This window comes from Vombatus ursinus, unplaced genomic scaffold (assembly GCF_900497805.2).
Source record: "Vombatus ursinus unplaced genomic scaffold, bare-nosed wombat genome assembly UNPS02015406.1, whole genome shotgun sequence".
NCBI lineage: Eukaryota > Metazoa > Chordata > Mammalia > Diprotodontia > Vombatidae > Vombatus > Vombatus ursinus.
In genome coordinates, this window is record NW_020955184.1 from 4,358,174 (window position 1) to 4,377,750 (window position 19,577).

Here is a 19,577-nt window from a genome sequence, read left to right on the forward strand (position 1 = left end):
GAAAGAACTGATAAATAGATGTATATATAGAATGATTTTACATATTTGCATATTTGGAGGTAATGTTAACTATCTTTAGGATGGGGGAGAGGAGTAGAGGGAAGAAAAGAAGAGGAAAAAATAACATGGTAACTTTATATTTAAAAGGAATAGCAAGTTGTACATAATAGATTTGCAGTTCATGTGCAAAAAAAAAAAATGGACATCCTAATACTGTTCTTTCTCAGAAAGACAAAGATGAACTCCATGTACGTTTGGAGTTTGCTAGCTGAACAACTGAAACAGATTTTTTTTTTCCCTTAAGACAGTCAGATGCAATCATAATGATACCTTTAACTTTGTTGTAAGATTTCTAAATACTTCAAGAACTAAATGGAAAGAGCTCTTTAGTCACTTGTCTCCTGATTTTATACTTAAGATACTGCGCACTTAACCTGTTTATTGCACTGATGGACATTTTTGATTGTTGGGTTCTTCCCACACAAGTTTACCTGCATTTCTACATATATACATTCCATAGAGCTAAGTTAAGGCTATAATTAGCTACAACCCCACTGAAAAATTTTTTAACACTTTAAAATTATTATTGTTAATAATTTTATGTGTATGTAGCATATAATAAAATATAAATATATTTAGAATTTATATATAATTTAATAATTTTAATTAGTATTTGAAATTATTTTGAATATTTTCTAAAAAGAAAAGCACCCAAAGGTCAGACAGAACCAGGAAAGAAGTGTTTTAATCACATACTAAAAAGAGTACAAAGTCAGAAAGGTTGTTGTAGTCATTGAATTTTCAAGAATGATTTACAAAATATGAAGTATGATTAAGTCTTTGCCTTTTTAAACTTACTGATAGGTAGGCAAGCCATTACATCAGTCTTTAAGAGTAAGAAATTAGTGTTCATGTTATACTGGAAATTGAAAAGAATCAGTTTTTAGAAGAGACTCACTTTACATCTTGAATCAGTGTTGATGAAATTTATAAGGAATATAGCAGTGTCAGTAGTGAGGTCTGCATCATTTTTTAAATTTCTGTGTCATTCTTGTGAGTGTAGAAAGTGAAAAGGTGTGCATAACATAACACAAATTATCAGGGCTCTCACTGCCCCAAGGCAACCTTTTTACACTCTCCTACTCAATTTATTTCCCCACTCCCTATTCTAGCCTATTCTAAACCTCTTCATCTCTTCTGAAGCCTCCCATGGCACTTCTTCTTTTTTTTTTCTTTTCTTTTCTTTCTTTTTTTTTTTTTTTGGCTAGGCAGTGGGGTTAAGTGACTTGCCCAGGGTCACACAGCTAGTAAGTGTTATGTGTCTGCGGCTGGATTTGAACTTGGGTCCTCCTGAATCCAGGGCCGGTGCTCTATCCACTGTGCCACCTACCTGCCCCCATGGCACCTCTTTTTAGCTGTAGCCCTTACCTCATACTTTAAAAAAATTAAGACCGTATGCCAGGGTATTCATCTCCCTTTCTCATTTTATGTCAGTCAGACTTTTTCCTTCATGCCTGTCATAGATGAAGAAATGGCCCTTCTTGCCCGACTCTATCCATTATTCAGTTTCTTTCTTTCAACATGTTTCTACTCCTACCCTTTAAAAAAAACCTTCACTCAACTCTACCATCCCTGCTCTCCATCATTCTGTATCTCTCTTCCCTTTCTAAGCTAAACTTCTTGAAAAAACCATCTACATGTGTTGCTTCAGATTCCTGTCCTTTCATTTGTTTATAAATCTTCAGCAGTCTGGCTTCTGACCTCATAATTAAACTGACATTGCTTTCTCCAGATTCACCAATAATCTTTTAATTACCAAATCTAATGGCCTTTTCTCACTTCTTAGCCTTCTTGACTTTTCTACAACCTGTGACATTTGATCACTCTCTTCTCTTGGTTATTCTCTCCTCTCTATAGGTTTTTGTGGCAACATTCTCTTGATTTTCTTATCTATCTAATCTATTCTTCTGTCTCCTTTATTGGATCTTCATCCAGTTTACTCACATTAACTATGGCTTTCTGTTGGGGCGTATGATGTGTTCAGGGAAGACCAGTACCTCTGGTGCGAAGGCTGCTAAATCCTTTTCAGGACAGTTTTCCACTTTTGGTGTCCACCTGAATCACCCAAATTTCACCTGTGGTTCCAAGAAGCTGTAGCATGCACTGCAGCCACACCCTGGTAAACCATTTTGGCAGATGGGCTAAACCAAGTTAAGGGTAACTGAGGGGTCTCAAACCTATTAGTGAGTTAAGGGAGTGTTTACCCCAAGCATGTGAAGAGCTTGGTTAGACATCAAAGATGCTAAAGTGATCCACTGCGTCCTGAGCCATTGCCACTCATCTTGACTTTTGTCTTGCTACTGGACTTTGATGACTCTGGAAAAGAGAATGAGGCTGCTGACTTTGGGCATCTCTGCCTCACTTAAATCAAATTTGTATTCAAGTCAAAAGACATCACCCATACCATTTTACCATTTTTACCTACCTCTAAGTCCTGTGGTGACAGGCAAGTGACGAAGCAGTTGGTAAGGCTACACTGGGAGCTGTAGTCAGAACCCTGCACACAGGCAGCCCAGGCCATAGGGTCATCATCTCACTGGAAGCAGCAGTGGGATTTGGCAGCCCCTTGGGTCTCTGAGCAGCTCTTTTGAAGGACTGGACCGCTAACCTCCTGGCATGAGGAAGAGGCTAGAAAAGGTGTCCTAAAAATTGTCTGCTTTCTCAAACCTGGCCTGATTACTGTGGCAGGCAGGGATCCCACCTTGCAGTCAAAACACAATAAAATTGTATAAAAACTTCTGCAAAGATGATTCTGCTCACCATTGGGTACATGGAATGTGCACATACTTATAGGCAACACAAAATCCAGTCATCCTGAAAGACAAACAACTCTTGCTGTGAGAGAACTCGGCAAGTATCACATCCAGATAATGGCCCCGAGTGAAACAAGGCTGGCAAATGAAGGACAGCTTACTGAAGCTAGAGCTGGATACACATTTTTCTGGAGTGGCCACAGTGAAGGGGAGCACCGTGAAGCTGGTCTAGGTTTTTGCAATCACAACTATCCTAGTCATTTATCCTGGTCACTACCAAAAGGAGTGAATGACAGGCTTATGACAGTGTGATTGCCATTTGCAGGAAAACAGCACACCACTATCATGAGTGTGTATGTTCCCACTATGATAAACCCTAATGAGGTAAAAAAAAAAATTATATGAAGACCTGGACACCCTCATCATTAATGTGCCAAAAGACAACAAGCTTATAATTCTGGGAGACTTTAGTGCTGGAGTGGGCTCAGACTACCAGGCATGGCAGGGAGTCCTTAGGAGGAATGAAGTTGGAAACATCAACAGCCAAGGTCACTTACTGCTGAAGACTTGCGCATCTCATGACCTTCTCATCACCAGCACTGTCTTCCAGCCACCTAAATGCAATAAAACTTCCTGGATGCACCCTCGAAACAAATGTTGGCATTTAATAGACTATGTAATTGTAAGGAGAAGAGACAGGATGTGAGAGTAATTAAGGCAGTGTGTGGCGGCAGAGTGCTGGACTGATCATAGACTTATCCTCTCCAAGCTAAATATTCGCATTCAACAAAAGCAGTGGCCCCAGGGCAAAATAACTGCCAGAAGAATTAATGTCAACAGATTAGAGAACTTCTCTGAGTGGGAATAGTTTGTTGCTAACTAGGAGGGAGAGATGAGTCAAAACACAGCAATAGTGGAGCAGAAAAGGAGTGGGCAGCTTTCAGAGATTTTGTTGTACAGCACTACATTTGCTCATCTGGGTTAGAATACTCGCAAACATTGATGGAAGTGATGGGGAAATTCAGAAGCCACTAAATGGAAAAAGAGAACTCCACAGGGTTTACCACAGGGTAGTTCATCCATCTCTAATTAGGCAGCATTTAATTCCATTAAAAGTAAATTTAAAAAGAAAAGTAAAGTTAAGCTTAGAGAGATGCAGGCTTCTTGGCTCAGTAAGAAGGCATATGAAATTCAGTTTTATGCTGATAGTAACAATCCAAAGCAATTTACGATGCCCTTAAGGCCATTTATGAGCCAAAGACCTGTGGTGTATCTCAACTATTCAGTGCCGATGAACCCACATTGATTGGCGATAAGAATATGATCCTAGAGAGACAGGCTGAACACTTCCATAGTTTCCTCAACAGACTGTCATCAAGCAATGCTGAAGCCATTGACCATTTACCTCAGATTGAAGTCAATCCTTCCCTAGCTGAAGTTCCAACTGAAGAAGTAGTTTTGAATGCCATTAGGGTCCTTTCATGTGGCAAAGTATCTGGTGCTGATTCTGTTCTAACTAAGATTTACAAGGTCGGGGGATCTCTTGCTCATGCAAAAGCTGACTGAAATTTTCCAGGTTATATGGCAAGAGGAGGTTATCTCTCAGGAGTTCAAGGATGCCTCCATTTCCCAGGTAAAGGAAGTAGATTGTCCTGTGACAATCACGGGAGTAGGAGGAGGTGTCTCTCTCTTAGTCATTGCTGGCAAGATTCTTGCCAGAGTCCTTCTGATCCTTCACCTGTCATCTACCTGAGAGCCAGTGTGGCTTCAGAAAGGGCTGAGGAATGGTTGATATGGTGTTTGCTGCCCAACAACTCTAGGAGAAATGCCAAGAGCAGAACAGAGGTCTGTATACAATGTTTGTAGATCTGATCAAGGGCTTTGATACAGTCAGTCATAAGGGCTTGTGGAAAATTATGTCAAAATTGGGTTACCAGAGAAATTCATCAGTATTGTATGTTAATTTCACGATGTCATGCTTGCCTGGTTTCTGGATAATGAATGATGCCGTTGTGCTTTCCCAGTCACCGGAGGAGTGAAACAAGGCTGTGACCTTGTTCCCATGCTCTTTAGCATGGTATTTTCAGCCATGTTGTCAGATGCCTTGAGGATGAACATGGCATCAAGGTCAGCTACTGCACTGATAGTAAATTCTTCAACTTGAAAAGGCTACAAGCCGAGACCAAAGTAGAGGCTTGAGTGTTGGTGCATGATTTGTTTGCAGGTGATTGTGCACTCAGTGCAGCCTCTGAAGCTGAGATGCAACAAAGTATGGATCGTTTCTCTGCTGCTTGTGCTAATTTTGACCTAACAACACCAAGAAAACACAGGTATTCCATCAGGCAGCACCATACCACTCATACATGGTAGGTTATAGCAAATGGAGAAGTTTTGAATGTGGATAAGTTTGCTTACATTGGCACTTACTAGGGATGTACACATCGATAATGAGGTTGACACATACGTTGCCAGAGCTAGTTCAGTGTTTGAGAGGCTCTGAAGAAAAGTGTGGGAAAGAAAAGGTATTAAACTGAATCCCTGTTTTGCTGACCTCATAGTTGTATGCCTGAGAAACCTAGACAATATACCAGCGCCATGGTAGGAAACTGAATTGCTTCCATTTGAATTGTCTTAGGAAGATTCTGATGATCCCTTGGCAGCATAAGATATCAGACACTGAGGTCCTTTCTCGAGCTAAACTGCCAAGCATTCAGACTTTACCGCAGAGAGTGCAACTATGATGGGTTGGCCACATGGTCCAGTGCCAAATGTACGCTTGCCTAAAAGACTATTTTATGGAGAACTCACACAGGGGAAGCGTTCATACAGCGATCAGAAGAAGTGATGCAAGGACACTCTCAAGATCTCTCTTAAGAACTTTGGAATTGATTGTGTGACAGGGTGTCACTGACACAAGACCTCCTAGCATGGTGTGCCTTCATCAGAGAAGGTGCTGTGCTGTATGAACAAAGCAGAATTGAAGTATCAAAAGAAACAAGAGATGCACAAATTAAGAGAATCCACCTCAGATGGTCACATGGACTATTTGTGCCTTACCTGTGGTAGAGCATTCCCAGCTCATATTGGTCTAATCAGCCACAGTCGGACATGTTGGAACTTGACTCTTAACATAGTGATGTCATTTTGGTCCTCTTTGAGAATGAAGGACAGCAACATGAATGTCTGCCAAAGCTGTGCCTGGGCCTTCTATTTTTTTCACTGTACAATTTCTCTTCAGGATCTCATCAGCTTCCATGGATTCAATTATCATTCCTGTTCAAATGATTCTTAGATCTTATCTATCCATTTCTCTCTTTATCTATCTTTTTTGATCTCCCTGTACTTTTCCTAATGTACAGATCTCTCTCTACTTAGTAAACTCCAGTGGCTCCCTGTTACCTCCAAGACCAAATATAAAATCCTATTGGACATTTAAAATCCTTTATAAGCTGGCGTCTTCCTATCTTTACAGTCTTCTTGTACTTTATTCCCCTCTATATAATTTATGATCTAATAACACTGTCTTTCTTGATCTTCCTTTTATATATCTCCTGACTCCTTGCCTTTTTACTGGCTGTCCTCCGTGCTTGGAATGTTCCCCCTCCTCATATCTGCTTCCCTGACTTTCTTTAAGACTAATTCTAATTCCACCTTCTTCAGGAACCCTATCCAGATTTCTCCCCCAATTTTAGTGCCTTCCCCTTAAGATTATCTTCCCTTTTTTATAAATATATGTATCTTGTATATAGTTACTTGTATGTTGTCTTTCCCATCAGAATATAATCTTCCAGGAAAGGACCAGATTTTTGTCCTTTTGTTTGTATCCCCAGCACTTACAACAGTGTCTGGCACATAGTAAATGTTTAATAAATGCTTGTTCACTGATAAATGTTGACCTTTAGAGACTTGACAATAAAGTCTGAATAGGTTATGAACAGGGATTTTTTTCCTTGGCAATTAATTATTTTTAGTTTTCAACATTCACTTCCATAAGATTTTGAGTTTTAAAATTTCTCCCCCTCCCACTCCTTTCCCCCCTTCCAAGATGGCATGCAATCTGATATAGGCTCTACTTATACATTCATATTAAGTATATTTTCCCATTAGTCATGATGTGAAGAACAGTTAGAACTAATCCCCCAATTTGCCGTCCCCTCTATCATCCTCTTGCTCTCTTGTGCCCTTTCCCCCCTGTTTTCCTGTAGGGTAAGATAGATTTCTATACCCTGTTGAGTGTGTATGTTATTCCTTCCTTAAGCCAAATCCTATGAGAATAAGATTCACTCATTCCCTCTCACCTTCCCCCACTTCCCCTCCACTGTAAAACACTGTAAAAGCAATAAAACAACAAAGGAAAAGGAGAGCAAATAGTATGCTTCCATCTGCATTCAGACTCCATAGTTCTTTCTCTGAATGTGGATAGCATTTTCCATCATGAGTCTTTTGGAGTTGTCTTAGATCCTTGTATTGCTGAGCAGAACCAAGTCTATCAAAGTGAGTCATCCTATAATGTGGCCATTACTGTGTACAATGTTCTCCTGGTTCTGCTCATTTCACTCTGCATCAGTTGATGTAAGTCTTTCCAGGTTTTTTTGAAGTCTGCCTGTTCATCATTTCCTTTTTTTTTTTTTTTTTGATCAGGCAATTGGGGTTAAGTGACTTGACCAGGGTCACACAGCTAGTAAGTGTCATGTGTCTGAGGCTGGATTTGAACTCAGGTCCTCCTGACTCCAAGGCTAGAGCTTATCTGCTACTCCACCTAGCTGTCCCTCAGTTAATCATTTCTTATAGCACAATAGTATTCCATTACATTCATATACTACAACTTGTTCAGCCATTCCCCAATTGATGGGCATCCCCTCAATTTCCAATTCTTTGCCATCACAAAAAGAGCTGCTATAAATATTTTTGTACATGTAGGTCCTTTTCCCATTTTTATGATCTCTTTGAGATACAGCCCTAGAAGTGGTATTGCTGGGTCAAAGGGGATGCACAGTTTTATAGAGCTTTGACTCCAAAATGGTTGGATCATTTCACAGCTCCACCAACAATGCATTAATGTTCCAATATTCCCGCATCTTCTCCATCATTTATCTTTGTCCTGTTTTGTCATGTTAGCCAATCTGATAGGTGTGGTGTGGTACCTCAGTGTTGTTTTGATTTGTACTTCTGTAATCAATAGTGATTTAGAGCATTTTTTTGTATAACTATAGGTAGCTTTAGTTTCTTCTGAAAACCGCCTGTTCATATCCTTTGACCATTTATCATTTGGGGAATGACTTGTGTTCTTATAAATTTGACTCAATCTCTATATATTTTATTATATTTCATTTTATTTTTTTGGATGGTAATGGATTTCCATTTTTTTTTATTTTTTAAAAAAATTTTTAAAATTTATTTATTTTTAGTTTTCAACATTCGCTTCCATAAGATTTTGAGTTCCACATTTTCTCCCCATCTCATCCCTCCCCGCACCCCAAGATGGCATGCATTCTGTATACCCCTTCCTCTAATCTGCCCTCCCTTCTATCTCTCCTCCCTTTTCTTATCCCCTTCCCCTTCTATTTTCCTGTAGGGCAGGAAATTCCTATATAGGGCAGGATTTCTATACCTCATCTCCTGTATTTCTTATTTCCCAGTTGTATGTGAAAACAATTTTTTTAAACATGTGTTTTTAAAACTTTGGGTTCCAAATTTTCTCCCTTCCTCCCTCCCCACGGACTCTCATTGAAAAGGCAAGCAACTCGATACAGGTTATACATGTGTAGTCATGCAGAACACTTCCATAGTAGTCATGTTGTGAAAAACTAAGTATATTTCCCTTAATCCTATCTCGCTCCCCATTTATTCTATTCTCTCTTTTGACCCTGTCCCTCCTCAGAAGTGTTTGCTTCTGATTACCCTCTCCCCCAACCTGCCCTCCCCTCTATCATCCTCTTGCTCTCTTGTGCCCTTTCCCCCCTATTTTCCTGTAGGGTAAGATAGATTTCTATACCCTACTGAGTGTGTATGTTATTCCCTCCTTAAGCCAAATCCTATGAGAATAAGATTCACTCATTCCCTCTCACCTTCCCCCACTTCCCCTCCACTGTAAAAGCCTTTCCTTGTCTGTTTCATGTGAGATAATTTACCCCATTCTACCTCTCCCTTTCTCCTTCTCCCAGTGTAATCCTTTGTTGCCCCTTAATTTTATTCTCCAGATATCACCCCTTCATCTTCAACTCACCCTGTGCCCTCTTATCTATCTATCTATATGTAAATACATACATATAATTTTTTCCCTCCAACTACCATAATACTGACAAAGGTCTCATGAGTTATAAAAACCATCTTTCCATGCCAGAATGTTAATAGTTCAACCTTAATAAGTCTCTTGTGATTTCTCTTTCCTGTTTACCTTTTCATGTTTCACTTGAGTGAAAGTCAAATTTTCTATTCAGCTCTGGTCTTTTCATCAAGAATGCTTGAAAGTCCCTTATTTCACTGAATGATCATTTTTTTCCTGTGAAGGATTATACTCAGTTTTGCTGTGTAGATGATTCTTGGTTGTAATCCTATCTCCTTTGCCCCCTGGAATGTTATATTACTTGCCCCACAGTCCCTTAATGTAAAACCTGCTAAATCTTGTGTTATCCTGATTGTGTTCCCACAATACTTGAAATGTTTCTTTCTGGCTGCTTGCAATATTTTCTCCTTGACCTGGGAACTCTGGAATTTGGCTATAATATTCCTAGGAGTTTTCCTTTGGGGATCTCTTTTAGGAGGAGATCAGTGGATTCTTTCCATTTCAATTTTGCCCTCTGGTTCTAAAATATCAGGGTAGTTTTCCTTGATAATTTCTTGAAAGATGATGTCTAGGCTCTTTTTTTGATCATGACTTTCAGATAGTCCAGTAATTTTTAAATTCTCTCTCCTGAATCTATTTTCCAGGTCAGTTGTTTTTTTAATGAGATATTTCACATTGGTTTCTGTTTTTTCATTCTTTTGGATTTGTTTTACAGTGTCTTGATTTCTCATAAAGTCACTAGCTTCTATTTGCCCCATTCTAATTTTTAAGGGAGTATTTTCTTCAGTAAGCTTTTGGACTTCTTCTTCCATTTGGCCAATTCTGCTTTTTAAGACATTCTTCTCCTCATTGACTTTTTGGACCTCTTTTACCATTTGGGTTAGGCTATTTTTTAAAATGTTCTTTTATTCAGTTATTTTTTTGGGTCTCCTTCAGCAAGCTGTTGACTAGTTTTTCATGATTTTCTTGCATCACTCTCAGTTTTTCCTCTACTTCTCTTACTTGGTTCTCAAAATCCTTTTTGAGCTTTTCCATGGCCTGGGACCAATTCATATTTTTCTTGGAGTCTTTGGATGTAGGAGCTTTAATTTTATTGTCTTCTTCTGGTTGTATGTTTTGCTCTTCTTTGTCACCAAAGAAAGATTCTATGGTCTGACTCTTTTTGTGCTGCTTGCTCATGATCCAAGCCAATTACTTGAGTTTTAAACTCTTTGTTAAGGTAGGGCTCTGCTTCCAGTGTGGAGAATGTACTCCACAAGCTTCAGGGGTTTTGTGCAGCTGTTTTCAGAGATTCTTCTAGGAACCTGTAAATTTTCAGTTCATCCAAGGTGGAATGATCAAGGGCAAGGTGTTTATTCCTTTCCTGGCCTGTGCTCTGGTCTGTGAGTGACCGCAAGCACTCTTTTCTTTCTTGGAACTGTGAGGAGGATTTCCTCTCCACCCCCACTACAAGCTCCTCCTCACTCCAGGACCACCACCCAGAACTGTGACCCAGATTCAAGCACGAGCAAAGCAAGAGAAGCCTGCACCAGCAGAGAGATCCCTGCAGTCCTTCTCTGATCAGCCACTCTATTCCCCCTCAGTGTGTGGGCCAGAAGCTCCAGTGGCACCTGCCACCCTGGGGCTGGGCCCCGGCACTTCTCTCTCACTGCTGACGCAGACTTTTTCCACTGACCTTCTAAGTTGTCTTTGGCGTTCGTGGGTTGAGAAGCCTGGAAACCACCACAATTGTACGTGATTCAGTCCTCTGAGGCCTGCTCCAGGTTTGCTGAGGCCCCTGCCCTGCCTGCGCACCCATGCTGAACTTCGCTTCTCTCCCATCCAGGTGCAATACACCCTTCTGATAACCATCCAGGTTGTTTTGGGCTGTAAATCTGCCTCACTCTGTCCCCTTTTAGGTTCTGCCACTGTAGAACTTGTCCAGAGCCATTTTTTATAGGTATTTGGAGGGGTTTGGAGGAGATCTCAAACAAGTCACCGCTTCCACTCCACCGTCTTAGTTCGGCCCCCCCTATATATTTTAGAAATGAGGCCTTTATCAGAGACACTGGTTGTACAAATTCTTTCCTAGTTTTCTACTTACCTCCTAATCTTGGTTGCCTTGGTTTTGTTCGTGCAAAAACTTTTCAATTTAATGTAATCAAAATTATCTACTTGATTCATGTAAGCATTTAGAGATATAAAACTAGTCTATCTTTCCATGGTCCTTTATTAAATGTAATTTTTATTGTCTCATGATCTGAAAAGGATGCATTTAATATTTCTGCCTTCCTGCATTAGATTTTGAGCTTCTTATGCCCCAGCACATGATCAGTATTTGTTTAGGTTCCACGTACTGGCGAGAAAAAGGTATATTCCTTTCTGTCCCCATTCAGTTTTCTCCATAGATCAATCCTATTTAACTTTTCTAAAATTCTGTTATCTCCTTAACTTCTTTTTTGTTTATTTTGTGGTTAGATTTATTCAGTTCTGAGAGGGGTAGGTTGAGATCCGCCACTAGTATAGTTTTGCTGTCTATTTCTTCCTGTATCTCCCTTAACTTCTCCTTTAAGAATCTGGATGCTATACCACTTGATACATATGTGTTTAGTAATGATATTACTTCATTATCTATGGTACCTTTTACCAGGATGTAGTTTCCTTCCTTATCTCTTTTAATGAGATCTCTTTTTGCTTTTGCTTTGTGTGAGATCAGGATTACTACCCTTGCTTTTTTTAATTTCAGCTGAAGCATAATATATTCTGCTCCAGCCTTTTACCTTTACTCTGTGTTTATTCCTCTACTTCAAATGTGTTTCTTATAAACAACGTATTGTATAATTATGGTTCTTAATCTACTTTACTATCCATTTCTGTTTTATGGGAGAGTTCATCCCATTCTCATTCACAGTTATGATTACTATCTGTGTCTTCCTCTCTGTCTCTCTCTCCCCCTTTCCCCTTCATGCTTTTTTCTCTCCTTTCTCCCTTTCCCTCCTCAATAGAGTTTTACTTTCAACCAGTGCCCTCCCTTCTTTTAGCCCCTTCCTTTTCTTCCATCTTACCCTTTCTACTTCTTTCCTCCCTTCTGTTCACTTCCTCCCTTTTCTTTTCCTTTTACCCTCCTACTTCCTATAGGGTAAGTTGGATTTTGATACCTAACTGATTATGTTAATCCCTCTTTGAACCAAATCTGATGAGAGTAAGATTCAAACAATGCTCATCTCCCTCCCTTCTTTCCCTCTACTGTATTAGGTTTTTATGCCTTTTCATGTGATGTAATTTATCCTTGTCTGCCTCTTCCTTTTTCTAGTACAATCCCTTTTCATCACTTAATTAGATTTTTTACCATCACATCAAAGTCAGCTTATACCCATGCCGTTTGTCTAAGTATACACTCCTTCTAAATGTCATAATAACATTATAGTTCTCAAGAGTTACAATTGTCATCTTCACTTGTAGAGATGTAAACAGTTTGCCCTTATTAATAATGTTATTTTTTTTTTTAATTTTTCTTTCCTGTTTACTTTTTTATGTGTCTCTTGAGTCTTGTATTTGGAGGTCAAATTTTCTGTTGAGTTCTGGTCTTTTCATCAGGAAGGTTTTGGAAGTTCCCTATTTTCACTGAATGTTCAACCTCCTTCCCTAAAAGATTATGCTCTTTTTCTCTGGTACTTGATCCTTGGTTATAATCCAAGCTTCTTTGCCTTCCAAAATATTGTATTCCATGCCCTTTGATCTTTTAATGTAGAAGCTTCAAGGTCCTGCGTAATTCTGACTGTGGTTTCATGATATTTAAATTGTTTCTTTCTTGCTGCTTGTAGTATTTTCTTTTTGATCTGGTAATTTTGGAATTTGGCTACAATATTTCTTGGTGTTTTCAATTTGGAATCTCTTTCAGGAGGTGATCGGTTTGGACACTTTGAATGACTAATTTACCCTCTGGTTTTAGGACCTCAGGGCAGTTTTCTTTGATGCTTTCCTGAAAGATGTCCATTCCCATTTTTTCATCATGGTTTTCAGGTAGACCAGTGATTTTTAAATTGTCTCTCCTGGATTTCTTTTCCAGGTCAGTTGTTTTACCAATGAGGTATTTTACATTTTCTTCTATTTTTTCATTCTTTTGTTTCTGTTTGACTGATTCTTGAGTAACTTTTTTTTTTTTTATTTTTTGGCTAGGCAGTGGGGTTAAGTGACTTGGCCAGGGTCACACAGCTAGTAAGTGTTATGTATCTGAGGCCTGCTTTGAGTTCAGGTCCTCCTGACTCCAGGGCCAGTGCTCTATCCACTGTGCCACGTAGGTGTCCCTGTTTGACTGATTCTTGCTTTCTCAAAGAGTCATTAGCTTCCACTTGTCCCATTCTAATTTTTAAGGAGTTGTTTTCTTCTATTAAATTTTGTATGTCTTTTTCCATTTGGCCCATTTTACTTTTTAAGGTGTTTTCTTCAGTTATTTTTTGTGCCTCCTTTTCCATTTTGTCAGTTCTACTTTTTAAAGACTTGTTTTATATAATTAATTATAATTAAAAATAATTAATTTTTGTTCTTCCTTTTCCAAGCTATTGACTATTTCTTGCATGCCTCTCATTTCTTTTCCCAGTTTCTGGCTTTGCTCTTGATGTAGGGGGTACTGTGCACTTTTGTAGGCAAGTTCTGGCCTAGTTCTGTACTGCTTTCTTGGGGTATCAAGTGTTGTATTATGTCAAGTGTTTGGACAGCTCAGGCTGGGAGCTGATTGCTTGTCCCCCTGGTCCAGTTCTGAGCAACAGTAGATTGCTACTGGACTCAGCCACTGTCAGCTAGCTGAGAAGCTCTACTGATTCCAAGTGATGGAACTACAGGCTCACCTTCGGTTTTGTTCTACCCTGATTATTTCTCTGCAGCTTCGTACTGGGCTGACGGTTGGACTTGATACTTTGCTCTTACCTGGGTGTCTGAGCCTTACTGTGCTGCTTGTATTTAAACTTACTCCCCTCTTGGTATGCAGCCTAGGGCTCAAGACCACCACGGGGGTGGAGGTGGGAGGGTATGGGCCCCTTCTTCGGTCCTTACTGGATGTTTCTTGGAACTAGGTAATAATAAACAAATCTGTAAGTTCCCACCTATCCCTCTTTTGATCCCTAGTATGGATCTGGATCTGGATCTGGGTCCTCCTCTTACCCCCTTCATATCCCCTTCCTGAGCACTGGTGCATGATACATGGCATGCTCTACATGAAACCTGGCTCTAGTTTCCACAGAACTTTCTATTGGACTCCTTATGGCAACTTGGTTTAGAAAAAATGAGTTACTGTGACTTTTCTTGGATTTCCCATCATGATTTGGTTTAGTGCTTTTTCTTTGTCCATTTGGAGGAGTTTTGGGAAGGAAGAAAGGGGAACTGCTCACTGCTACTCCATTTTGGTTCCCTCTTTTTTTTCCCTAAAGTCATTGTTTTATGCTGGTTTCCTGTCTTCAGCTTTGTTGCTGTTCCCTGTGGCTCTTTATGGTGGATTCTGTTATCATTTGCTCATTCTTCCAGCCTACTTCTTGACTGGACTTTATGTTGGAGCTGGGCTCTGCTCCCAGGGCAGATAGGGGAGGGTGGAGGGGATGTCTGAACTGAACTTTTGTTCTCTTGCTCCCTTTTGCTTTCCCAGCTGGGGACCTGCAGTCTCTCTGTACTCCCAAAGTGATGTGATCCAAGGCCTTCTTGATCTCAGATTTGCATATTCCTGAACTGGGTTTGTTTCTGTTGCTTTGTCCCTGGTAGGAAGCTTCAATAGAATGATGCTGGACTCAGCCCTTATCAGTCATCTGGAAAGCTCTGTTGGTTCACTCAGTCAGTAAGCATTTATTAAACACCTACAGTGTGCCAGGCACCATTCTAAAGGATACAAAAAGAGGCAAAAGACTGACCTTGCGCTCAAGTTGCTCATAATCTAATGGGGGAGACAACATAGAAACAAATACATACAAAACAAGCTGTATACAGGATAAAAAAGATAATTAACAGAGGGAAGGCACTGGAATTAAGAGGTATTGAGGAAGACTTCTTGTGGAAGGTGAGGTTTTAGTTGGGACTTAAAGGAAACCAGGAATTTTAGTAGTCAGCAGAGGAGGGAGAATATTCTCGACATGGGGGAAAGCCAGAGAAAATGCCCAAAGCTGAGAGATAAGGTGTCTTGTTTGTGGAACAGCCAGGGGAGCCACTGTCACTGGATTGAAGAGTACATGTCTAGGAGAAAGGTGTAAAAAGATGGAATGATAGGAGGAGAATAGGTTATGAAGGACTTCGAATGCCAAACAGAATATTTTGTATTTGCTCCTGGAGGCTATAGGAAGCCACTTTAGTTTATTGAACAGAGACCTAACTGGAGGATGGATTGGAGTGAGTAGAGATTTGAGTCAGGCAGGCCCCCACCCCATGTTATCGCAGTAGTTTAGTTGTGAGGTGATTAAGGCCTGCACTAGATTGGTGGAAGATTCAGATGAGAGGAGGGGTCATATTCAAGAGATGTTGCAAAGGTGAAAACAACAGGCATGGCGGTGTGAGATAATGAAGAATCCAAGATGACTCCTAGGCTACAAACCTGAGGAACTGGGGGATGGTGTTGACCCCTACAGCAATAGAGAAAATAAGAGGAAGGGAGAGTTTAGGGTGAAAAATACTGAGTTCTGTTTTGGGCGTGTTGACATCCATTTTGAGAGGTCTGAAAGGCAGTTGGAGATGTGAGAGGTCAGCAGAAAAATTAGGGCAGAATAAGTAGTTTGAGAATCATCAGCAGAGGGATGGTAATTAGATCCATGAGAGCTGATAAGATCACCAAGTGAAATGGTAAAGGGAGAAGAGGACTTAGGACAGAACCCTGAGGGACACCTACAGTTGGAAGGTGTGATTTGGATGAGGATCCAGCAAAAGAGACAGAGAAGGAGTGGTTAGGTAGGTGGGAGGAGAACCAGGAGAGAATGGTGTGCTGAAAACCTAGAGAGAATGGAGTTGTCAAGGAGGAGGGAGTGAACAACAGTGTCAGGCTGCAGAGAGGTCAAGGAGCATGAGGATTGAGAAAAGGCTAACTAAGAGATTATTAGTAACTTTGGAGAGAACAGTATTAGAGGAATGATAAGGCCAGAAGCCCGATTGTAAGGGGTTGAGAGGAGAGAAGAGGTATCTGTTATAGATGGCCTTTATGAAAAGTTAAGCTACAAAAGTCAGAAAAGCAAAAACTCCTCTGTTTGGTTTTCAGAGTCCTTCATAACTTTCTCCCCCTCCAAACCTTTCAAATCTTCATTAGTTTTCCCCAGTTTCTGGAATGTTCTTCCTTATCTCTGCTTCCTAGCTTCTCAGGCTTCCTTCCGGTCTTATTTAAGATTCCACCTTCTACAGGAAGCTTTTCCCAAATCCCCTTAATTCTAGTTCCTTTTCTTTGTTGATTATTTCCATTTGTTCTGTATATAGCATAGTTTTTTGCATGTTGTCTCTATTAGACCGTGAGCTCCCAGAGAACAAGGACTATGTTTTGCTTCTATTTGTATCCCTAGCACTTAACACAATGTTTAGCACTTAGAAGATCCTTTAAAAAATGTTTATTGACTATTTCAATAGAAAACATGAATAATAAAGCAAGTAATGTAGTAATAAAGCAAAAATAAGTATTTGTTTTTGAAAGGGTAGATTTAAGGTCTACAGTGAACTTATAAAGTAGTTTAAGTCTTGGTTCCTATATTTTCTGTATTTCTCCTTTGTGTTGTAATATTGTTTTCTAATGATCACTAATCTAATGACCTTTTTATAGAAAAAAATTTTTTTAATGTATTTCAGAGCCTGGGAATATATCAGCCATAATGTGAGGAAAAAAGGAAGCTTATTAGTAACAGTCCCGAGTCTTAAGGAATCTCTCTCAAATCTACAGGTTTGTCAGTATTTTGGTTTTTTAAATCCTAATTGCTCATTTTTTATATAATAATTATTAAAAAATTCTATTTATGTTCAGTCTGAACATGGTGACACATCAGTATAACTTTGTGGTTAAAGTGTTGTCTTGAGTTTGGTATGAATCCCAACCTTAACATAAACTTCTCCACCTAGAGCTTTAGGCTTTCAGTGATAGGAGTTTGAAGTTGACAGCAGTAGTGAATGATATAAAAAATTTAGAATGTCTACAAATCATATTTTTGCATAGTATTACAGAAGGTACAGATTATATGGAATTAAAGCAGACTGGACCCCTGAAGCCTACTTTTAATGCAGCCACTTTTAAATCTTATGTAAACTGTTTAATTTCTTTCTGCCTCAGTTGCACTTGGTATAAAACAAGAAGGATATTTAACAATAGATTCAACTCACAATAATGATATATTGTTCAATTAATATTTATAAAGACCTTTGAGATCCTCAGATTAAAGGCACTCCTGCACCCTGATGCAGAGAACTGTCATCATCATTTGCTTTAGCAATGTCTTCCACCATATATATGCACTGCCAATTTTAATACCTAATTTTTACATTGAAATGAAAACACTGAAGCCATATTAACTATTTGAACCCTTGTGTCATTTTATAATCTATAATCTCTTTATGCTATATGGCCCATACTTATTATTTTTTCAAATTATTTAGCTACAGTGTTTAGCGACAGTGTGGTGTAGGGCAGTGGTGTCAAATTAAAGGAACAAAACCAGAATCAGATTAAAATATAGCTTGGAGGGGCAGCTAGGTGGCGCAGTGGATAGAGCACCGGCTCTGGAGGCAGGAGGACCTGAGTTCAAATTCAGCCTCAGACACATAAAAACTCACTAGCTGTGTGATTCTGGGCAAGTCCCTTAACCTCAATTGCCTCAATTTAAAAAATAAAAAATAAAAAATATAACTTGGAAATGTCTAACAAAACAAAAATATAATACGTTATAGATAAATGTTCTTATGTGGTTTTCTAAGTCACAGTGTGGCCCACAGGGATCCGTTCTATTTGAGTCTGACACCTCTGGGTATTAGGTAGAATTGGCTGATGGCCCTGGGCAAATCACTTAACATCTCAGTGCCTCAGAAAACACTTTAAGACTATAAATTTCAGTGGTAAAGAGAGTTCCTTAACGTGAGCTCCCTATGTAGATGAAATCGAAGTGTCAGGTTAAAATAAAAAACTACCGTACTTAGCGGTGCTATCACTTAGTAAAATAATGACTTCCATCAGAAGTCCGTAAACCTGTGTGGATACATCACCCTAACCTCCCCATCCCCTGGTTAGAAATGACTCAGCAAAACAAACTATTACCTAATTCTCTTTCTTTGCTAGTTAAACAGTTCAATTCAAAAAGAATGCTTTTAGTTCCTACTATCTACAAGGCACTGGGCTATAAGTTGTCACTATGAGGACAAAAAACCAAAATAATTCCTTCACTCAAGGAGCATACGTTCTATTAAGGGTATACAATATGTACACAATAAGTAACAAAAAGTATTTTCAATTCTGAGAATGCTACCAAACTTGGGAACTTGGGAAAGTCCTTGTAGGGCAGACGACTCCTAAGCTGGGGCACATATCATATATATTTAAACCATTCAAATTTAATTTAATGCACTTGGATTTTCTTTTTATTCTGTGTGTTTCCTTTTTTCTTTGTTCTGATCACATGATAGTTCTAAAAATAATCATTTTAATTTAAGTTTATTTCTTAATTGCTAAGTACCTTAATCAGGGTAAGTTCATAAGCTCATTCAAGATATTAATATATGTAAAATCTGATTCTGATATATAATGTGATCTGCTGTTCTCAGTTTCTCTTATTATAAGTTCTTAAAATTCCTAGGAACTAGACTTTTCCCTCCAGTTTTTTATTTATACAGCTTTGTCCTTGTTATTTTTTTTAGGTGGCTATACCTCTGAACCAGTGGGTTGAAGAAGTACAGTTGAACTATGATGTATATACAGAAAAAGACATCGATAGAGAATCGCTGGAACAAATTCATTTGTATAAGATCCTTTAGAATCAAGATTGACTGTTTTATTTTTTAATATGTGTGATACTTTAATTAAAATATTTATTTGCAGTTTGACTTCCTTTAACCTGATTAAAATAGGCAGTTTCTTTAACATCTAATTTTATAGTCAAAGTTAAAATTTGAGAAAATGACTGTTCTAAACTCAAATTCCACAATTTTGTAACACCTAGAACATAATGGTATATCCCAGAAGTCTTAGTGCAGGTTAAGTTTATTTAAGCTCCAATATACTTATTAAAGGTTTAACTGTGTTAAGACAGCATTAGTGACTGCATTATTTTGAAATATCACATATATTTCCAATTAAATTTTAATTAAAAACACTTTAACAATGCACCTCATACAACTAAGTACCAATCAGTGCAATTAATAATGAACCCTGTGTAGTTGCCACCTTCAGATTTTTCAGATTCACACTATATATTTGTTTACAAAATTATAATTTTGAATAAGATTCATTTCTTGACCTAGTGTTACTGTGACATCATTATGTGATCCATGACATATGAAATCAAGAA

The 19,577-nt window shown here is 38.9% G+C and overlaps 1 protein-coding gene across 2 annotated transcripts in view; it reads left to right on the forward strand.

Annotated features, from left to right (window-relative positions):
• LOC114032181 overlaps nucleotides 1-19,308 on the forward strand; it is a 48,222-nt gene extending 28,914 nt beyond the window's left edge. Inside the window, exons 7-8 of one of the 2 annotated variants that reach the window (XM_027847428.1) lie at nucleotides 16,879-16,969; nucleotides 18,928-19,307. In XM_027847428.1, the coding sequence (XP_027703229.1) occupies nucleotides 16,879-16,969; nucleotides 18,928-19,044 (208 nt within the window). In that variant the 3' untranslated portion in view covers nucleotides 19,045-19,307. Of the gene's footprint in view, nucleotides 1-16,878; nucleotides 16,970-18,927 lie in introns of both variants that reach the window. The other variant, XM_027847429.1, reaches the window with a different exon arrangement.
• The last annotated feature ends 269 nt before the right edge of the window (nucleotides 19,309-19,577 follow it).